Raw genomic sequence first — 21,973 nt, 5'->3', positions numbered from 1 at the left:
GAACTGTTCTAATTGTGGCTTGATGTTGGTTGAGATATTATAATGGTCATTATAATTAGGATACTAAGGCTGTTAGGCTGCTAGGGCTTTTAAATCTTTATGTAGACCTTAAAAATCCCAGTGACATTCCACATTACTCCCCAGAAGGAGGGTGACTTACAGATTTTTAGAGACCTAATATTTGTCTTAGTGCCTGATACTTCATGTATCATGGGTTTTTTTGTCCTTTGATGGTTTATTTAAAATGCTGTCTCTGTCTCAATTCCTTAATGTTTGGAGAGAAATAATGTGAGAGATTTATGAGTAGTGGAGTAAATGGATAGTATGTTTGCCTTGAGTTTATAGTTTAAATGCCAGTAGTTTGGTCAGTGGCTTCTGATGGTATTTGTTTTCTTACTAAGTATATCCAGATCCAGTGCACTGAAAATGTGTCACACCATAAAAACTTGTGACTTTGCTTTCCCCTCCCCCCCCCCCCCATGAAATTATAATTTTACAGCTAAGGAAGAATAGCAGCTTTGAGAAACAGAGTTGTGAAGAGACTGATGGTATGTTTGGTGAGGTATTTGGGTTTATGTAAAATGCACATTAATGTTCAAGTTATGCCACACAGAACATTAAACTATATAGAGAGGTAAGTTCAACAGAAGAGCTCATTCTGAAATCACATTATGATTTTAACAGTCTCCTGATAGCCAGATGGAATTAAACAGAAAAAACCTGTCATGTTGAAATCAAAAATGAGGACAATCTGTCAAATCTTAACAAAGAGAACTCTCTCTAAAGCCATAAGTGGTATCTAATTCTGTGATTTCATTTCCAAGGTTAGTTGCTACTTTGAGTGAAGCATGGCATGTACTTAACAAATGTAGTTTCTTTTTCTGCATAAGTAACATTCACAGTTGAGTCATATTCTCATTGAATGCCCAAATCCTCAGATCTTTTGGATTTTTTATGGGGTTGGTTTTTTGTTTGTTTGTTTGTTTGTTTTCCTTTGGTTTTATATGATTAAGCAGCTATAAAACTTGTTTAAAAAATCAGCATTGCAAGTTAGTTGGGACTGATTAGAAGCAGTATGTGATTTTGTCTTTGTTCCCTGTTTGACTGGGTCTCATTCAATTTCCCTACAGAACTAGGGGGATTTCAGAAACTGACAGTTTGAATTTCTGGGAGAATAAAAAAGGCTTCTGGAGAATATTACAGGAAAAAATTATGGAAGACTTACAGGAAAAAAATACTTTTCTTTCCTGAACTTTGTGAGAGACAAAAAAAAAAAAAAAAACACAAAACCACCCAACAATATCAACTTATAATGTTTATGGTGGAAGTGTATAATTTTGGTATAACCACTATTAACTGTTTTAGCCTAAGAAATAGATTGATGAGTCTTAAAATACATCTGAAGAAAATTTATAAAATACAATTTTGTAATATGACCAAATTCTTGCAGTCAGTGAGAGTGGGTGCATGTAACGCATAGATCAGCTTACTTTTTGTGGTCAGAGGGTTAGTAAAAGGAAGAAACTGAATCAGTTTGTTTGGGGTTTTTTTGTTGTTTTTGGGTTTTGTCTGTTTTGTTTTTAATAATTTGTATTATAGTCTGAAATATGAAAAGATGAGACAAGCTAACAGATGTGAACATCACTGGGAATAATTTTGAAATCTCCAAAGCTTGGAAATTTTTTTTATTTATCAAAATGAGTATGGTATTAAAAAAAAAATACTGCTGTCCTTTTAAGCATTCTGTTACCCTACAGAAGTTACCCTTTTTTTGAGGGTTCTGGTTAAACATGCCTGATCTGGGAAAGCAAAGAACCCATGAGTGGAAATTCCTCTACTCTTTGGTCAGAAAAAATTGGTTCAGTCAACCTTTACCTTTTGTAATGAAAACAGGATTTTGGTTACAATAGTGATCAGGCCATCAAAGTTAGTTTCTTTAGGAAAATCCACTACAGTCTCTTTTCTTGGATGCTCTATAGCTGTATTTTTAGTCTATGAGTGTTGTGGGGAGGAATATTGATTTTTAAAAATCTTTTTAAGTTCTAGCAACACACATGTATTAAATCTCATAATATGCCTGTGAAGAAAATTATTTAAAGCAAAGTTTTAGTCTTATTTCTTTAAAGGCAGTTCTGTACCTGCATTAGAGAATATTAAATGTTGTATTTTCAAGGGCTCATTAAATATTCAGTCATTTTCTTTTTCCATTGTCAAGTGTTTCAAGGGCAAACCTTCTGTGTCCTGGAATGTAACTCAAACTAAATGAATCTTAAAAGCTGCTATTAAATGCTCATGTTAGAAAATATGCATTACACAGTGAGGGGAGTTGAAAGAGGAGGTGTTGAGATCCAACCCCAGAAAAAGTTGTATACAGACCAGATACAAACTGGTGTGGGAAAACACTGAAATATGGTCAGAGATTTTATTCAAAACCTAAATGTGAAGCAAGAAGTAAGGATGACTGTGGCTATTGACACTTCCCTGTGCATTAACCTCCTTACTATGAACTGTCCATCTTGGAACTAAATAATTTTGTAGAAATAGCCCTTTTAAGGGTGTGGGATGGACAGAAGAAACTTATTTTAAATATGGAGTAGGATCAGTCTGATTTTATGAATAGGTGTAATACAGCTGAGTGCAAGGGTCTATTTCTAGCTCTGCTTTTGCTTTGTTCAGGCTTTGTCTGAGCTGTTGAGCCTTGGAATGGCTGCAGAAATGTCCTGGCTCCATCCCAGGACAACAACCAGTCCCATGTCTGGGTTTGCTTAGAAAGGAAACCTGTGTTTATGTGTGTCAGATGTGAGACACATCATCCTCTGACCTTGTGCCTTTTCCTTCTGTGAAATCCAGTCATGGCCTATGAGGTAAGACTGTTGTCAGGTCATTTGAAGCCACAATTTTTAGTGACCTTAATTTTTCAAGGCACTTAAGGAGCTATGTGCAGGATAAAACATGACTTTGGACTCATAAAAGTTCTGCTGATCCGCAGACTGCTCAGTTTGCTGTTTTGGGATTGGTTGTCAATTTTGAAATTGCTTTAAACTCTGAGAGTCTCAGTCCCCCATGAGATACTGAATTTAAAGTACAAATCATAAAGTTTTCTACTTCCAACAAGTTATCTGCAGGCACCTCACAGTCTAGATTTATGTACTTTATTGAAAATCAAGTTATAGATGATTAATCCACTTACTATGTGCATTACTAGAATTTAGCAACAGAGCTTGGCTGGTGATCCTTTCAACGAGACAGGCTGGGAGGTGGAATCTCTACTGTCGGAATATGTGGCTCTGACACACAGGATTGTGCACACTGCCTGCAAATTGTGAGCAGAGGGAATCAGCAGCCAACTGAGAGCTTTAACTGCTTAATGAGGAATGCTCTGCTTGCTGTGTATTACATACTGAATATTTTTGTAACTTTTAACTACTCTCTTCTGGCAAAAATGGACTGAACCTTTTATTAATTCAATTTGTGTTAATTTCAATTTCAAAAATGGTGGCCCCAGAGTTTTTCTACAACCATTCTGTCACTTAGAAAAATGGTTCCTTCAGGAGGAAAAAAGAAAACCTAAATGAAGGAAGTTAATTTTATCACATCCATTGAAGCAAACAAGAAGCAATTACTTTAAAGAAAAAAAAAAATCAAAACTTTTTAAGAAATGAGGAAAATATCATGACTACTTGGATATTATTTGAAAGTTTTTCTTCAGTTTTTGTTTATTTATTTTTTTTTTTTTTAAGACTCTCAAAAAATGCGTTAGGGCTGCAATCTTTGGTTTAAAGAAGGGGATGAATAAGCTGTTTTGCTCTCTACCAAGGCTGACCTTGTCTTGCAACTAGTCAAGACCAAAGTTTTCAGAACTTCTCAAAGTGAAAAGTTGCTAATGATTCAAACAGAAAATTGTCTCTTTCTGTAACCTTTCTGAAATAATGATCAGGCTAGCTCCTTTTGATTTTTGTGCTTCATAAAAGAAAAAAAGAAAAAAAACAAAAAGTTGTGTGTGCTACCCTGGTTATTGTGGACTGAGGAACTATTGCAGGACTGAGGAATAGAACTTGGCTGGTCACATCCACCAGAGAATCTGTGAGTTCAAATCTGTACTAACTTTTTCTGAAATGTGGTGCTTGCCCACATGACAAAAATTGATGTATTTTTAGAGGGTAATTACTTTAGAAAAGCTGGAATTAGGATTAAGGAGTAGGAAAGCTTAAAATAGGGATAGCACATGAGTTCATTTAGTTTCTGTCATTACAGATGAGTATGAAAAACATGCTAGAGACTTTTCAACACATTTCCTGGTATTATGTAACAGTACTAAGGAAGCATCTTTGTTAATATAAGGTTAATTCCTAAGCTTTTTTTTTTTTTTTTTTTTTTTCCTGATAAAGTGTTCCTTTTTGCATTGGTACATTTGTTTCTTGCATGTTCTCTGATTCCTCTGATTATTGCAATAACATTGTAGGTCTCTTGTGTATGAGGCTTTGTCTTGCTAGGTCCTATGCAAGGTCTGTCCTGATCCAAGGTGCTGGCAGTTTAAAACCAAATGCAGTGAGAGATAAAAGGAATGTGTGTCTTTGTTCAAAATCAGTGATGCCATGCATATGCATGGCAAAATGTGTACATCTTATTGTTTTACATTTCTATGGATGTTTATTGCAGGCTTACCAAGAAATCTGTCACCAGATTGACAGTGTCTTTGTTCTAACCTCTGGAAGATGACTGTCTTTAGGATAGATTTTGGGCATGACTGAATGTCTTTTTCCTATAGGGATAATAAAACACTGAATGTAGGTGCAAGCTAAAAATTTCAATCTGCCTTGCCAAGTGCAATGTCAATGCAGTGTCAATGTTAAGTAAAACAGTAATAAATAGCTTGTCAGCTAGTTCTACCTGTAGTTACTCTCTTGGTATTTGGCATTTTTTTAGAAAGATTCTAAATCTGAATGGACTCTGAAATACAGTCCAGAAAACAGTGGTAATTATTTATATATTGTTAGGTTCACTGCACTGTTGACTGCACATTTATTCCTTATCATATTGGTAAATTATTTAGTTGTTGGTAAATTTTACTTTGGTTAGGCTGAATGTAGTTTTCTTTTATTTTCAGACAAAAAAATTACAAATTCACAGTTGTCTGAAATCATCAGTGTTGCTGTTGAAGAGGTTGCCCAATATTTTATCTGCCAAAAGTTCCCTCCCGAATTACAAACTACAGTGCTGACTTAGCTTCAGTGACTCAGCCTCCAAAGATTTGCTTGCTTTTTCCATCCTCGACTGTGTAGAACAATTCTGGAGGATGCTCTAGGAGACACCCAAAGGTCATTAGCCCACCAGTGGCTTAGAGTCCAATAAATTCTCTATCCCTCTTGTGGAGAAGTTTTGCAAAGTTCTTCTGAGATTAATTCACTTAGGTTGTATAAATCTGGTTGTATTTACTGACTCTAGTCGTCTCACATGAGACTGAGGCTCTTTTTTTGTATATTGGTGTCAGGCGCTGTGAGCTATGAACATGCAGCAATTTTGTAGTTAAGGCAAAGGCAGAAAAGCCTGTTCAGTAAAAATCAGACAGTGTAAGATTGTTTCCTTAGCTTGTGGCTAGAAGTCCAGACTGGATGATAAGTGTTCAGTTCAGTCTCTGAGTCAGTGCTTTTTGAAAGGCAGCAGATTTAAGAATGTTTTCAATTGTAGGGCATGGTGTATTTTTTTTTTTTCCCTTGACTGAGGAAAGGAAGCCACAAATAACCTGCAAATATCTGATATAGGTGGTTATATGGGATTTTTCATAGATCCATCTCACCAATCTGCATGTAATAAATTTGCCAGACCTGCATTGCAAACTAAAGCTTATTTCCAGAATAAAAGGAATTCTTTCTACAGGTTGTAGGGACAATATTTTGTTGTCTAATCAGTGTTCCATGTTAGAAAAATACAAGCATTCAGTATTGTACAAACCCAAATGAGTTCCTGTGGCATGTAACACTGAATCTGAAAGCTAATACTAAATTCAGTCGTTGGTATCCTAAGTACACAAAATCAGTTTTGCCACAATGCTGTGTCTTGGATTAAAGTGGCAGAACAGAAGCATTCCTGCTTATGGCTTTTATTTTTTCTGCTTTGCAACTAGATTTTTTCCAATGACATTCAAGATTTCAGTGTGGTAACTAGATACTAGATATTTTAAACCTGTTTAGGCATCTTTTTGCCTCCTTGGGCCCCTAACACTTCCAAAAATTATCATGACTCCAGAAGGCTTTTTTTTCCCTAGGATAATAGTGGCTATAAAATGTTTGTTAAGATGCAAATTCACTGCTGTTTGAGTGCTAGCTAAATATGGTTGTAATATCATTGAAAAGAAGTTAACCATTGTAGCAAAGGACCAAGTGACCTCAAAACACCTTTCCATTTGGTGTATATTCCTCAGTGTAAGAAAATCTATCTCCACTCTAGCTGTTTGGCTCAGTGTTAATTTTTGAGATCCTGTCCTGGATGTGCTCTGTTATTCAGTGCTTGACTGTGATGGCTGAGTTGAAGATCAGGCAGTATATGCTTTTTAAGTCCTAAAAAAATCCTCTGTGATGGCTGTTTCCAGGTTATTTACCTGTATTTTATCAATTCACATGTCCCTACTAGAACTGAATTTTTATTTTCCTTTTTGTTTGGATTGCCCTGAATTTGTAACCTGGTTAGCAGGATTGTGGATCCTAAGACTGTGGCAAAGCTCTGCCACCACAGTGTGTGAGATTCTGCAAGGTTTACTTTTAGTGCTGCCCAAGAGAATCAGTGATGGATGGACATAATAGGCTATGCAATCAACTATTCCTGTAACACAGAAGGCATTTTCTATCAGTAAATATCCTGTATTTGTAAATCATTGAAAAGCTAAAGGAAACCTAGAGTTTGGATCTACTCCTAGGTTCCTCTGAGGTGCTCTTCAAGGCAGGTGTGACTTCTGAACCATAATCTCAAGAATGTTAGGGTCAGCCCACATTTTCCACTGTGTGATAGCTGGACATCTTTAAGTATTGCTGTGGTTGGTGTGAATAGGGTCTGCTTGCCAGGAACTTTGACAAATGAATCAAATTCAGACAATTTAGCACAGATTAAAGAATTCATTGCCACTTTCCTAATGAGTTGCATTTTGTCTTGCCATCCATTACATTTTCCTGCTTCTGGACTCCTAACCTGTGTGTGAGAGCTGTCTGCTGCTCTCCTCTGGCCTAGATGGAAATTATTATGCATATGAATTTGTCCACCATTTGGGGAAGAATGAGAAAGTTTTACTATGAATGCAGACATCATTTTTATTAATGTGAAGAGCTGTGTGTTTCTGATGTCTCTTTTATCTCTTTGTGTTTCAGTTCATCGCTTTTGCCTCTTTATTCTTCATCTTAGTTTCAATCACAACCTTCTGCCTGGAAACACATGAGGCTTTCAATACTATTATAAACAAAACTGAGCAAGTCATCAATGGGACAGAAGCTGTGTTACAGTATGAGATTGAGACAGATCCTGCACTGACATACGTGGAAGGAGTCTGCGTGGTGTGGTTTACATTTGAATTTTTAGTACGTGTTATTTTTTCTCCCAACAAACTTGAATTCATCAAAAACCTCTTGAATATCATTGACTTTGTGGCCATCCTGCCCTTTTACCTAGAAGTGGGCCTGAGTGGGCTCTCCTCCAAAGCTGCTAAGGACGTGCTTGGTTTCCTCAGGGTGGTAAGGTTCGTCAGGATCCTCCGGATTTTCAAGCTCACCCGGCACTTTGTGGGCCTCAGGGTGCTGGGCCACACTCTGCGAGCCAGCACCAATGAATTTCTGCTGCTGATAATATTCCTGGCCCTCGGTGTTTTGATATTTGCCACTATGATCTACTACGCAGAGCGGGTGGGAGCCCAGCCTAATGACCCGTCGGCGAGTGAACACACACAGTTCAAAAACATCCCCATTGGCTTCTGGTGGGCTGTAGTCACCATGACCACCCTGGGATATGGGGATATGTATCCACGGACTTGGTCAGGCATGCTGGTGGGAGCCCTGTGTGCACTGGCAGGAGTGCTCACCATAGCCATGCCCGTGCCTGTGATAGTTAACAATTTTGGGATGTACTACTCCCTGGCCATGGCAAAGCAGAAACTGCCAAGGAGACGAAAGAAGCACATCCCTCCTGCTCCTCAAGCCAGCTCACCCACTTTCTGCAAGACAGACTTGAACATGGCCTGCAATAGCACGCAGGGTGACGTCTGCCTGGGCAAGGACAACCAGCTGATGGAACACAACAGATCATCAGGTAGGACCCCACTGGAAATGCATGTCCTCTGAAAACACTTTATAGACCAGTATGTTTGGTAGGGGTCAGAAAGCAGTCAGTCTTTCTGCCAGGAGAAGATGTAGCTCCCACCCTTCTCCCCTCCAACATTTGCGTGTGTCAGTCTCATAGAGGAAAAAATAGGTATAGTGATGTTCCCAAACCTCTATGTAGCTGGTCTATACAGTTTTGCTTGCTCTGTTGAGAATGCTTTCCTGCTGATGATATCAACCTTTTCTTTTGCCTGTTGTTTGTTGCGTTGTATGGATGTTTCTTGTTTTTCTGCATGACTGTGACTATTTGAGCAGCCACCGTGTCCCACCCTGTTGGACTCCATGGTGTTTTGCCTCAGTGTCTGTCTCTTGTGTCAGCTTTGCCTGTGCCACATCGTGGCCTGTTAAGCAAGATCCTACAAAGAAGCAGTCATTTAAAAGGAGCAGGTGCTTTACATCCAAAGCCCAGCACTCAAAGGAAATAGGAAGAAATTTTCTTTCTAGTTTTCTTTCCATTTGGCATTCTGCTTCCCTGGCTAAAAGAGTCTCCTTCATCTGTGTTAGATGAGACATTGCATGATATTTACTATTCATTAAATTATACTAGCATAGCTGATGTAAATCGTGTCAAGAAAAAAGAAAATGACAGCCCTTAGCACCGTCATCACTATTACAGTTGATTTTTGTGATTTCTATTTACCTTATTTGTTAGAGTTCCAAAGGATGAATAAGGAATATTTTGTGCTATACTCAGTGAAATTGCATATCAAGTGACAGCCTCAGTCCCTCCAAGCCACTGCTCCATACTCCAAATCTGTTGCAATTGAAGAGTAAATTTTACCTCTCAGTATAATTAAATAGTTTAGCAGCAGGAGAATTTTTTTGTTGTTTTGTAAGCATTTTCATTATTTAGCCAAACACAATCTGTTTAAAATGCTCACATACCTGTCATGAGACTCCAGCTGTAAAGCTGCTAAAGAATAATAAGAGCAAAACCACTCATGATTGGTGTAATTCAGTAATTGAAATATAATATTTAAAAAGAAGAATCTGAAAAATTGGTCTCTGAACAATATCTTTCTTTGGTCTGTTTTTCTGTTACTGAATAGCATTTACATTCAAAGAAGCTCGGTTTCACTCTCCGAGTTACTCTTCACAAAGTTAACATAGTTTTTTGAATATCCTAAATATATTTAAAAGGATGGAAACACTTGAAAAGACTCAGACTGGCAGTAAAGTATAGTTAGTTTTTCAGTGCTTTGACTGATACCTACTTTGAGATAACATCTTTAAAGTGTTAATGGTAACAGCTTTTTCATGCCATCAGGTCCTACCAAAGGCATTCTGAAAGGAGAAGGCTCAATGTGATTCCTATGGCTCTCACTAAGAGCCACTTTTTTGTGTGTCTACAGCTTTATTTACAAGGAGTTATAATCTTTGAAGTTAGAGAGAAAGCAGACATGCAAGAAGGAGCCATTTTGAAGTGTTATCTTTCTTTTCAGTAGTGCCACCATTCACATCATGCACTATAGCTTTATTTCTGGTAGAGAATGTTATTAGAGTCACTATGAATAATGTGCAAAACTTCAAGGCTGAATTCTGCCCTTTGCATTCCCCGTTCAGAAAAACCATGCTCAGGTTTAAATGCAAAGGTAAAGCTGAAGTTATGTTCTGTACTGAGAAGAGATTTTTTTTTTTTTTTTTTTTTTTTTTTTTTTTTTTGAAGTGTGGCCTGAATTTGAAATGGTAGATAATTTTAAAAGAGAGTCCTTTGGGAGTGACAAATCAGGAGAGGTACAAGTTTTGCTCTTTGACAAAATAAAGTACAGAGACCAAGACAGCATTTAATGTTGGGTACTTAGGATGACAAGCAGTGCAAGTGTAATAAATATGCAAATGAAAGCTAAGTGTGTTATAAACAGTGTATAGTGCCAAATGTTGAAAATATAGCCCTTCTGGGTGAGCGCTTGTCTTTAAAACATTAAACAATATATTCTAAACAAAGGTGCCTGACCTATTGTTTGGCAAAAATGACAGCCAAAATAGTAAAAAAGTGTTTGAAATATCCAAGGTTGACTGTATTCTGACAAGTTACAGTCCAGAGTAGGTGACTAACTGAGCCTTGCTTTGATTATTTCTTAGTTCATGTTAGTTTAATCAAATTTTATACAAATTTTAGAAAAGAACAGGAAAGTCGAAAGATCATTTGTTCTTGAACAAAACATATATCTTTTGCCATTTTGTACTGATTAATGATGAATTGCAATCTTGTTTTCTTCTAATGATTTACTTTATATCTACTTCTTGAGTGATGGGAATATCTGGCATTCAGCGTAAGCTCTTTGTGATGTCTCATTTCCTCATTCATTATTGTCTGTAAATGGGCATGGTGCTTTAACCAGTGTTATCAGGTGAAGACAGTGCAGGAAGTGAGCAGCCACTCTCACCTGGTGAAAGGCTCCCTCCCATCAGACGTTCTAGTACAAGAGACAAAAACAGAAGAGGGGGAACATGTTTCCTACTGACAACAGGTGATTACACGTGTGCTACTGATGGAGGGATCAGGAAAGGTATGGACTTCTTTCATTAGATCATAAAAAGTTACTCAGCAATTTACTTGTGAAAAACAATCAGAGTAAAATGATGTGCACAATGCTCTAAGAGTAAAGACTGTACTCACAATGTTTTGTTTTTTTTTCTTTGCTCCTAGTCATTCTTTTCCTTTTGGAAACACTCATCCCCTTTAGTTTTCCAAAAATGTGCTTGATGTTGAACCCTCATTTCACTAGTGTCTTCATTTGTCTGTAACCTCTAATGGAAAAGCCTGCAATTCAGACCTTGCTCATTCAACCAGTCATCACTCAATATAACTTGTCATTGTAAAAGACAAATTAATCATATTATAACTGTGGTCTGTCCTTAATAAAATTTACAGCTGAATATACAGCTTGAAAGGTTGACATGTCAGAAGTAAGGAACATTTTGTTCTGAACACAAGAAAACATATCCTGAGATGCTATTTAGATTTCTTTCAAATAAAATTTTGAGCTTATAATGCAATTTTATTTTTTTTTCTTGGCAATACACAGCTGATACTAAAAGATGACTGTCTACCCCAGCCATAATTCAGCTATGTAGTAAAACAATGCTTGACCTTGCAAGGTGTTAAAAATGCCTTTCTAGTTTTTTAGCCTCTTCAAATCTGATTATTTGCTGCTCAGTAGAATGGGAGTGCCCAGGTGGAGTTTGCAAAGCTGTTTTCTACTTGTATTTCCCACATGGTTGATTGTTTCTACCCTGGCAGGCCACACCTGGCTGTGGCTGCAAACCTAACATCAGGACATGGCCCTAAGATCAGCACACCAGTGGTAGTCTTCCCATTTCCTTACACAGGAAATGTTTCTGTTTCTTGGCAAATTACATTCTGACCTTGTATCATTCTGACAGATGTTGCATTCCTGAGTGCTGAAGTGTTCACCTCAGAGTTCATCTGAAATAGCCATGTGGCACTGGAAAAACATTTTTGCCTGAGATTTTTCTGGCGGTTTTTGGTTTTTTTTTGTTTTTTTTTTTTTTTAAACTTGCGTGGTGTATAGCAAACATAGCTCGCCCCGCCAGCCATTTATCTAAAGGAATTCTCTTGGGGTTTTCTCTAAGTGCTCTTTTTAAACTTCAAGGCATGAGTTCAGTAGATTACACCTGAGAAGGCAGATATACAACCAGTTCAATGTATAATGGCAGTTGCAAAGAATTTGAGTCTATGCTGGGGCACTTTACGTACTCCTATATATAATGTTCAGCTTAAATGAAAAATCATTGCAAGCACTTTTTACACAGATTTACTACATTTTCCACTGAGCATATATTTCACTGCCTTCTCAACAATTAGGATTATCTAAAATATCTCTAATGGTAAGAGTCCTTGAGGAGGTCAAGAACACCTGGATAAGGTAGATTGCCGTGGCATCTTGCACAACAAGGTTTTTACTTCACTCAGCAAATTATGGCAGTAACCATAACTAGAGCAGATCAGAAAAAATCAAAGTTGCCCATCAGCTACTAAAGACATATTTATATAACAGTAAAAGCTATTTTATCCTGGAAGGTTTTCATCTGTAAATCAGATTTAAAAGAAAATGGTTTTGTAATTTTTACTAGAAAACCAGGGCTTGAGTTCAGAATGGACAGTTTTTTGATGAGAAATGTGCTCTTTGTCTGGCTCTGATGATAACCTTAGTTGAGGCTGAAATGTTTTATCCACTGGCTTGGGAGCATATTTTATACAGAGTAGGGAAGTTAGCCCTTAAGCAAAAAATATCTTCAAGTAACATATAAATGGGTTTGAATACTTGAATGTCATTCACACATCAAGTCTACTACTTTTACATTTTATTTTTTCCCTTTCTCTCTTTCTTTCTTTTGGTACATTCTTCTTGTTTGGTTTGTTCCTTGGTTGATTCTTGGTTGTGTTCAATTATAATTTATTCAGAACTTTTTGGCATCTCCATCTCCAAGATGATACTGATTCAGAGCAGATCCACTAAAATACCTGAAAAGTAATGATTTTGGATCATGCATCTCTCACAATTCATCTTGTGTATCTGATTTTATTTTTTTAGGGGTTTCTACTTTATTTATAATCTTTATCATCTTCATCTATCAGTTCTTTCCTTTTATCATTAGAAGGGTAGCAAGAAAAAAATCTTAAAAACTACTTTCCTAGTTTCTACATAAGAAAGCTACCTGATTATTTTGGTTTTTTAATAAGCTTTATGTTTACAGGGAGTTTAAATATATACACTAACATTGTGCTTCTCTTTAATTTCCTTTTCAAATAATTCTTTCTAGTCTGTGTAAATACTGGTAGAAACTCAGAAACTGGAGGCTGATTCAGAAATGTATCAGAGTTCTGTGTAGTATGACAGTCTAGCTTTCCCTTGCCATCTGGAGAGAACATTGCACAATGTTTCAGCGGACATGAGGTTATACATTTGCTTTAAGTCTAGTTTTAAAGTATACAGGTCTCAATAGGTGAGAAATATGTTAATTGTTGTAAGAGGAGAGTCCAAGGTATGATTTTTCCTAAAGATGCCATTAACTGTCTGTTTACCTAGAGATCTGGAATTTGAGCAAGTAACCATTTCAATCAGAAAAAAAAAAAAAAAAAAAAATTGCTGATATTTCATGTGGTGTTTAGCTTTATTGTAATTGGTATTTTAAAGTTTCTGTGGGAAAAAGTCTCATTATTTCCCTGTGAGCAATTTAGACCTGAACATTTTTACCTGACAAATGCTTAAATGCATACTTGTCTTCAAGGAAATAAGTAGTGCCACTGAAGTCAGTGAGCCTTCTCATGCTTGCTCTGAAGCATGCACCCATGTACTTCAGGAGCAAGGTCCTGCTTGGCTTAATCTTTGTTGTATTTCCTTGCTGATATCTTCAGGCCCATGAGCAGATCCTTTTCTTAACAAATGGGGTTACTCAGCAGCTGCTGAAAATACCTGAATATGAAGACAGTGATGTAGTGAATAGCAATGTTTTTTCGTTGTTTTACAGCATAGCCTCTACAAAGTGAAAATCCACAGTGGCAAAAAGAAGCTAGCTAGAGCTCACAGAGTATGTGAACAGAAATGTCTGCAAGTGCAATGTTCCCTTCAAATTGTGAAGCATTATGTGGTTTCCTCATTTAATTATTAATTATTTACTACTTGCTTATATGGGTTAATACCATTGATTTTGTTCAAATCATCTGGAAAAGAAGCACAAATTCAATGTTTCAAGTTTGCCATTCAGGAGGCATTTACAAATACATCAAAATCTGCTGTCTTACTAGACTTTAAAATTAGAAGCAAAGTGTAAGGGTTAATATTTTTGAAGATAAAGCTTCTTATATTATCATTCAGTCCTTTGCAAAACTGATTTCCACATACTGTATAAAATGTATCTGGTTTCTGGTTTATTTATTTTTTTAAAAAAGTGTTTTTATTAGGAATTGAATTTAGCAGAGATGGTGTAATTCTAACAGTTTCTGTAGTCTGTCTTAATGGGTTTTTGATTATGCTTAGCCAGATAGCTCAGTCACCCTGATGGAATCCTTTATCTTGCTCTCTGTGCAACCCTGCTGAAGCCCACAGTGTGTGACACTAAGTGCAAGATGGGATGTGGAAGAGCAGGTCAGACCTCTTGTGTGGTGGTCTGTTTAATTTTTTGGAAAGAAGTAGACGCATTAATTTATAAATAATTTTATTTATTAATATCTTTCAGTAGTAATGTGTCTCAGCACTGAGTTCTTTTGCAGACAGATTCCCTCTGAGTCCCTGATAGCTCCTTGGATTACATTACACTGTACTGTTTGTCTTTGTCTATTTTTTGGCTGAATTCAACTGATGTCTGTGCATTTTCTCATACAAGGCTATGAAAAATCTCGAAGCTTAAACAACATAGCTGGCTTGACAGGCAATGCTCTGCGACTGTCTCCAGTAACATCACCCTACAGCTCACCTTGTCCTCTAAGGCGCTCTCGGTCTCCCATCCCTTCCATCTTGTAAACCAGATGGCGTCAATCGGCTACATAGTATTAAATCAAATACTGTTTACCACATATTGGGAATAAATGTAGCATTAAGCATAGGCTCCACAAATACGGTCTAACTTCTGCATGATACAACTGTCAGTAGTAAGAAAAGCCATTTGGCTAGCTGAAGATTTTTGTCTTGGCTTTTAAATATTACTTCAGGTAGCATTTCTCCTTTTATCTACCATATTGTCCTACTTTCCTGTGGCAATAAAAGGACAGTTAGTGGACGCTATTGTCCAGTATGTTCAATAAATAAGCATATTTTCAGGGAGATTTACTTAAAATAATGTGCTTCCAAGTAATTATCAGTCACTTCATTGAACCTCCATTTCTTGTGACTCTAATCCATTCTGAAGATGTCTGCTCTGAAGGGTCTGCTCATTTGCATGGACCATCCTGTCTCCATCACCTGACAAGCAGTGTTGCCGATCGTGGAGACCACAGAGGGCTCTGGATGTGTGTTCTCACATTGTTACCATCCTGCTGAAAATGAAAGCACTGATAAACTGGTCTGCATGTGGGATTGTTTTTCTTTGTTTAACCTTTTCCTTCATTTTTAAACTATCTACTTGTTTATAAACGACTTTATTTGTGATTAACTTATTTCGGTATTGGATTGCTGTATCAGAGTTCTGAATGTCTCCGGTTGTTTGCACACAGATAACTGCAAAGAGGTTGTCATTACTGGTTACACGCAAGCAGAGGCCAGATCTCTTACTTAATGGCTTGGGGAAGGCACAAAACATGCAAGAAAGGTAAACGCCATCCAGACTTGCAATTTTAAGCTAGCAAGTGCTGCTTGGTACTGTAGTATTTTCTCTACTCCAGGGTTCTTCAACATTTTCAGAAACTGAGTACCAAGTAAAATTGAAAGAATTACTGGGGGCTTTTTTTTTTTTTTTTTTTTTTTTTTTTTTTTTTAACCATTGTAAGAGGGTAGTAGTTCTCAAGTCGGGTTTTTGACCAGCCTTATACCTCTGGCTCATGAGCTTCAAAAATTCCTTCAGTCAATGTTTTTTGAGGTGCTTTGTCCTATATGTTGTTTGTCTGTCTGTTTTGCAACCTGTGTCCTTGTATTCTCCATCTGTCTCCATAAAGCACAGAGATACTGCTAAAATGCCCCCCTCTTTTAAGTTGAACTAAGAACACTTTTTCTCCTTTTCTCTTTTTTTCATATGGACTATATATCCATGTATAGATAGAAATATACGTATTTTTCAAGTGCAGTTAGTATTATCTAGACTAACTCGTGTGCACTCCTAAGATTTTTCGAGCGGCTTTTCAGCACCGACCGGTTGCCTATTGCATCAATCTTCCTCCTAGCAACCAGCATTCATTACAATTTTGAAACTGTATCTCCTCTAGTGGCTTTTTCATTCAATATTAATCTCTGTTTATGCAACAGGACAAATAAAATGGCAAATTTGAGGTTCTGGGCTGGTGAGGAAAAATTACCCTTAAACTGTAGAGTATTAGAACTACATGGGGAAGACCATAATTACTGAAATCTTAAGTGATCCTTGAAATTGTTGAATAATACCTGACTGTCCTGTTTTATTTTTTTTGTTAGGAAAAGAAATTAAATTTATTGTTGACTGTGTAACATGTTCTTCTATATATAGCCAAGCCCGATAGCATGACCTGCATGTCAGAATTCTTGTACAATAATGTATTTATCAAAGTAGACATTTCTGATATTTAGGGATGTACATTGATTTACTTTTGGTAAAATATTGTCAATAGAGAGATAATTGCAAACAGCTTTTAGCAAATGAATTAATATAATATCTGGTGCTGCTGTTATATTAACTACAGTGTTGTACAGAATTTATCATGGATTTTTGACTGCTGAAAAAGGGACAATGGAATTTAGCCATACCAAGGACTGTACTGGAAAGAGACTGCTGCTGCTGAATGGACCCTGATAAACGACTCACACCTTGAGGAGGTCACTGAGACTTTGCGTGCGAAGTAGAGCTTGTTAAAGAAGATGAAAGACCGCTCATAATTACTGCTGCCAGAGGAAGGGGTGACTAGTCACTGTTGATGAGTCAGTGTAAATAAAATGTGTGTGCATGGAATATCAGTTTTTATCTGTATCAAGGAAAGCTGAATTCATGTCATCATTGCTAAGGCTCCATGCAGAGACCCACACCCCTGTGTTTATTATTCCTGGTTCCTGCAGTAAGCTGTGCTGTGGATCATACAAAGACACACACTTAATAATGGTAGTGATGTAAACTACATCTGTCTTGACTTCTGTCATACTAATGGCATATATTACAAAAGTCACAAATTTGAACAGAGTAGGTTTGCATAAGTCCTTGCTTTCTCAGTTTGCCATGACCTAAATTGTTATGAGTTCTAGTGTACATGCCAAGTCTTAAGTTTACTTTCCACTTTAATAACAAAAATGTGACTGCAGACAAACATCACTGGCTTTATTCACAGCACACAGTCTTCTTTTAATGTTACCTCAAACTATAAGTATTATCAGAAATAAAATTCTGGCAGCAAGAATATTTTGTGGGGTTTTTTTTTGTTTGTTTGCTTTGTTTTGTTGGTTTTTTTTAAATTCAAAGTGTTGCAAATCCAACCTTATTAAGTATAAAAATTGTATTAAAATTATATTCTACAGATGTATATTTTACATAAAATATATATTCTTTGATAAGTTATTTTCTGTGATTTTTGTGGTAAATGGATCTAGTCTATTATATGTTTATGAGACATTGTAGTGCTACGATGTGGTAATTATGTTCTCTCCATCCTGCTCAATTGGAAATTCTCCAGAATCTGTTTTGTCACCCTGGTGTCCTGATTGTAGGGACCTGTCCCAGTTGTGAAACTCTGTATCGTGGAACATCTGTGAACATGTCAAGGTGCATGCACAATCCTGGTGGAAACCAGTGGAAATGTAATACCTGAATTGGAGAATAAAAGGCAAAAGACCTGGGGAGGAACTTGGAGAATATCTTCTGAACTGGCTCATGAGCTTTCTTTAGTTGTATCTGTCCTCTGTCTGCTACTGCCATCCCAGTTCTCAAACCGGCCTCCTGGAACGCACGAGGAACTAATTAAAACGCTAGCATGAGCTGGTTTCTGCAACAATTGAAAAATTATCAGTTTGTTAATGACCCTATGCCTCATGCGGAAGTTTCAGTCCGGCTGGGAATTTTAAGTCTGATGGAAGTGTTGTTCCATCCTGGTGTAAAGTCAGCCTAAAAAGCACGTGATAAATGGTTGCTTAAAACTTCAATATATTGTATTTGTGGCAACCAGAAATCCCCAAACACACAAGCAGATTGTCTGAGAGAAGCGAGGTAGCTAGTGCAGTTTCACAAATTATCTGAGAGGCTGTAACACAGTATTTTGGCATATCTGCTGTAATGTAGGAAAGGTTCCAGAAAACAGGATGAAAAAACGGGTGTTCAATTTCAGAAAATGTGTTATAGCAATGTATCAGGAAAGCTCACTGTGCTGTTTGCCCCGGGGTCAAAAGTTGCCTGTAGTGTGATTGTGAGCAGTACCCAAGGGAAGGAGAGGTGTAGTGGTCAGCCAGAACAAGGATGACAGCCAGCTCGTCACCCAGGGTGATGTCTGCCCCAAGCACCTAGAGAGAGGGGTCTGGTTTTCCTCAGTGCTACACAGGGACAGTGATGATCCCCAGATGGGATGCAGACAAGAACGTGCATTTTGTTGATCATGATTGTAGAAAACTCATGGCCAGACGGTCTCTGACATCTTCTACTGTCTCTGGATGGTAAGGAGCCTGGATGAATCTCCACCTGCACAGGACTTTGAGTCCAAAATATCCTGGGCTCAGTTTATTATTTTTCTGCTAGAGAACCAATCCCATGTTTAAATGCTTTCTTTTAAAACACCTGGAGAACAAGCTAATGGTGAGTCTGGTAACTATTCATGTGTTTAGAAACTACAACCCAACTCTCACTATTCTAAGAGGAAAAAGGTGGCTTAACTACCAGCCCTCTCCTGTTCCTCACCTTTTTCTGGGCCCAGGAAGGGGTGAAAGGGCATTTCTATGAGAGGTGGGACACCAAGATTTAACTTTCTAAGGCTGAGGAAGACTTTGAACATAAACATCACTCTTCAGGGTACTGTAGTTCCTATGTCTCAGATACAATGTAAAGATTGGGCTGTACATTCTCATTCACTTCTTTTTTTGGCCATCTTTTAAAGGAAAGTAGGTGCAATGATCAGAAGCAAAACTGAACCAGGAGAAAGGAGTTTTGGTGCAAGCAGGAAGATGCTGTATGGGTATTCTGGGGATCAAATACCCACCAAAGGGTGCTTGTGGCCATCTCTGGGCTTCACTTAGGAGTCTAAAAACTTATTTAATCTTTGTATAAGTATTACTTAAGGACTAGAAGTCAAAACTAGGAAACAAGCTGTGAATTTAGCAGCAATGCATCTGCTAAGACAATTTAGGAGATGCTGTTATTCACCTTTTAAAACTGTGAAGTCAAGATGTCAAAAATGAGCATCCTTTTGAAAGATGAACTAATACAACAGCAGGGTTTGTGCAGAGATCAAAAGCTGTGACATACTGTGGAGATGAGCAGATTATGGGATGTTTGGACTTTGAAGGCAATTATTGTTCATATGAGGCCTCATTCAGCCCTGAGAAAATGTTGTTCCAGCAAATTTGAGACATTGCATTATGAGTTTTTATAGGTGTGTACTGCAAACTGAATTGCTAAGAAGCATGCAGCTATGATAATTAATATAATCCTGTATAAAGAGAGGACTTTCTCATGTGTGAAAAAATTACTATTCATAAAACTTCTCTTACAAAAGGTCTGGATTAATTTTAAGTTATTAAAAGAGAAGGATATTTAAGGAATCTGTTCAGATAGGTGACTGAAAACTATGGGGGGAAGGGACCGATCTAACATGAGCAAACTTGCCAGCATAGTTATATGAAATATGAATTTTATTGAAGTCATGAATAGATTACTATATGAAAGAGAGCATTTTATAATTTGAAAAAAAATCATGCAGAAGTCAGATAAAGGAAATTGGAATGGAAAACTGCTGTTAGAAAGAGAAAATTAATTTATTAATATGCTGTATTGCAAGCAATGGCTTGAACAATTCCATAATACAGCCTTTGAATACTAACTGAGTGAGAATAAATTGCAAAAAAGCAGAAAGGTTTCTATCAGGTCAAATTTATCAGGATTATTAATATTTTTATAATTAATTATTTTCCTATTGGAAATAAATTTTATTTGTTTAATTTCCCAAGAGAAAAGTTATTTTAAAATGTTGTGTTTTAAAAGTCAAGAGTTGGCTTGAGAACAAATACTGAGCTGTCAGTCCTGGGTGTTGGGTACCTAGCTGGTGTGCCATTACTAGCATTTCTCTCCTGCTTTAGTGAGTATCCCCGGGACATGTCAAAACTGCAGGGGTGGCTGATTTCTAGCCCCAGACACAGGAATCTGTCACATGCTGCCTCCGTGGGAGGGCTGGGATGCTCTCCAGCCCGGCATGAGTGGCGCAGAGCTCCAGGCTCTGCAGCACAGCCTGCAGAAGCATCCCGAGTTTGGTCTAGGTGCGGCTTCTCATTGCCTTCTGGCAAAATATGCACGATTCCCCCACCCTCTGCAACCTCCTCCCCAAAACCCCACCTTCTGTCACTTGCATTTATTACCAGCATGTTGATGAACAGCTGACATATTTCAGATTCATGCTTTCACAGCTTCACATTCGCAGATGGCAATATTCTAGCATATTTAAAAAAAAAAAATAAGTTGGAGGTGGACATTTTGAAAATTTGGCTCAAAAATGTTATGCATTTCATTTAACATCTCCTGTATTATTTGCAGGTGGAAGACTGGAGATCAGTTTAAACGCAGGGCACAGCTAGGCTATTCTGAAACTTTTAGGATACGTTCCTTTTATGTTCTGCATCTGGTTAGAGCATTGCTGCAATTTGTTATCACATGAAGCTCTCAGTTTCCTTCTCAAATGAGATTTTGAGATAAGATACTAGAGCAAGTCAGAAAGTACTATTTTAAGTTGCAATTGGATTCCCAGGGAAGTGGTGGGATCATCATCCCTGGAGGTATTTAAAAGAGGTGGATGTGGCACTGGGGGATATGGCGAACAAGGCAGTGCTGGGTTAGTGGCTGGACTTGATGATCTTAGAGGACTTTTCCAAACTCAGTAATTCTATGATTCTTATAGGATTGTAAACGTGAACTGTACTATGCAGAAAAAGATAATCCCTGGGAAATACTGAAGCTGTAAAAGATGGTTGTAGCTTAGTAACTCTTTGTTTTGCAGAATGGTACGGGCACCTTTTTAAAACACTGAAAGCAGACAATTTTGTGTTGGCCTCCTCAAAGCAGTATTAGACTTGTGTAAGACAATGAACTATCAAAAGAAGAAAGTGGAAGTTGTTCTCCTTGACCTTAAGACAGCTTATTTGCAAAAGTAGCAAGATCAGACTTCTTAAAGCAGCCTGGCCTTTTCAGTGAAACAATGCAAAATTCCATCAATCTGAAGAATAGTAAACTTTAGCCACATTATCCCATTAAGCTTATGCTAAATATAGAATGGATTTTCAGTTCCTTACTAGGATTTCCTTGCTTGTGACTAAATGCAGCACCAAGGTTTTATGAAGATCTTATTTTCTTCATGCCTTTGAGTATTTTTGGTACAATGAAGTTTGGCAGTCTGAAAGTCTTCAGATGATGCCATTGTTTAGAGGCAATTCTGGCATTTTTCTAGCATAAAAAAACAGTTTTTTTCTGAACTAGAACACTGGAAAGGGGGGTAAAAGGGACACCAAAGGACATGGTTGTCTTGAACTACTATGAAATCTGCCACGTGAAACTGTAACCACATAGAAATAAAAATACACAGCTTTCCCTATGACAGTGTCATAACATTGACTGTAATTCTTATATTCCTGAAACTCCTCTTAGTTTTGTTTTGAAAACACAGCAACAAAATTTATTTAGTTACTGCTGTCTATAACCTCTACCTAAACTTTGAGAACTATGCTTTAAATCTCTGAATAATGGAGCAATTAGAGGCCTTAAGAGCATGAGGACTGTGCTCAGAGAAG

The 21,973-nt window shown here is 37.4% G+C and overlaps 1 protein-coding gene across 9 annotated transcripts in view; it reads left to right on the top strand.

Moving 5' to 3' along the window:
* KCNC2 (potassium voltage-gated channel subfamily C member 2) overlaps positions 1-17,849 on the top strand; it is a 108,729-nt gene extending 90,880 nt beyond the window's left edge. For 2 of the 9 annotated variants that reach the window (XM_040062683.2, XM_040062681.2), the window contains exons 3-5: positions 7,359-8,289; positions 10,703-10,870; positions 14,712-15,760. In XM_040062683.2, the coding sequence (XP_039918617.1) occupies positions 7,359-8,289; positions 10,703-10,870; positions 14,712-14,848 (1,236 nt within the window). In that variant the 3' untranslated portion in view covers positions 14,849-15,760. Of the gene's footprint in view, positions 1-7,358; positions 8,290-8,615; positions 8,903-10,702; positions 10,871-14,711; positions 15,761-16,692 lie in introns of those variants that run through there. The other 7 variants (XR_009207766.1, XM_040062686.2, XM_040062689.2 and 4 more) reach the window with 7 other exon arrangements.
* The last annotated feature ends 4,124 nt before the right edge of the window (positions 17,850-21,973 follow it).

This window comes from Hirundo rustica, chromosome 4 (assembly GCF_015227805.2).
Source record: "Hirundo rustica isolate bHirRus1 chromosome 4, bHirRus1.pri.v3, whole genome shotgun sequence".
In the NCBI taxonomy this organism is placed as follows: Eukaryota; Metazoa; Chordata; class Aves; order Passeriformes; family Hirundinidae; genus Hirundo; species Hirundo rustica.
Note: the sequence above shows the minus strand (reverse complement) of the source record. Positions and strands in the feature narration are given on the sequence as shown.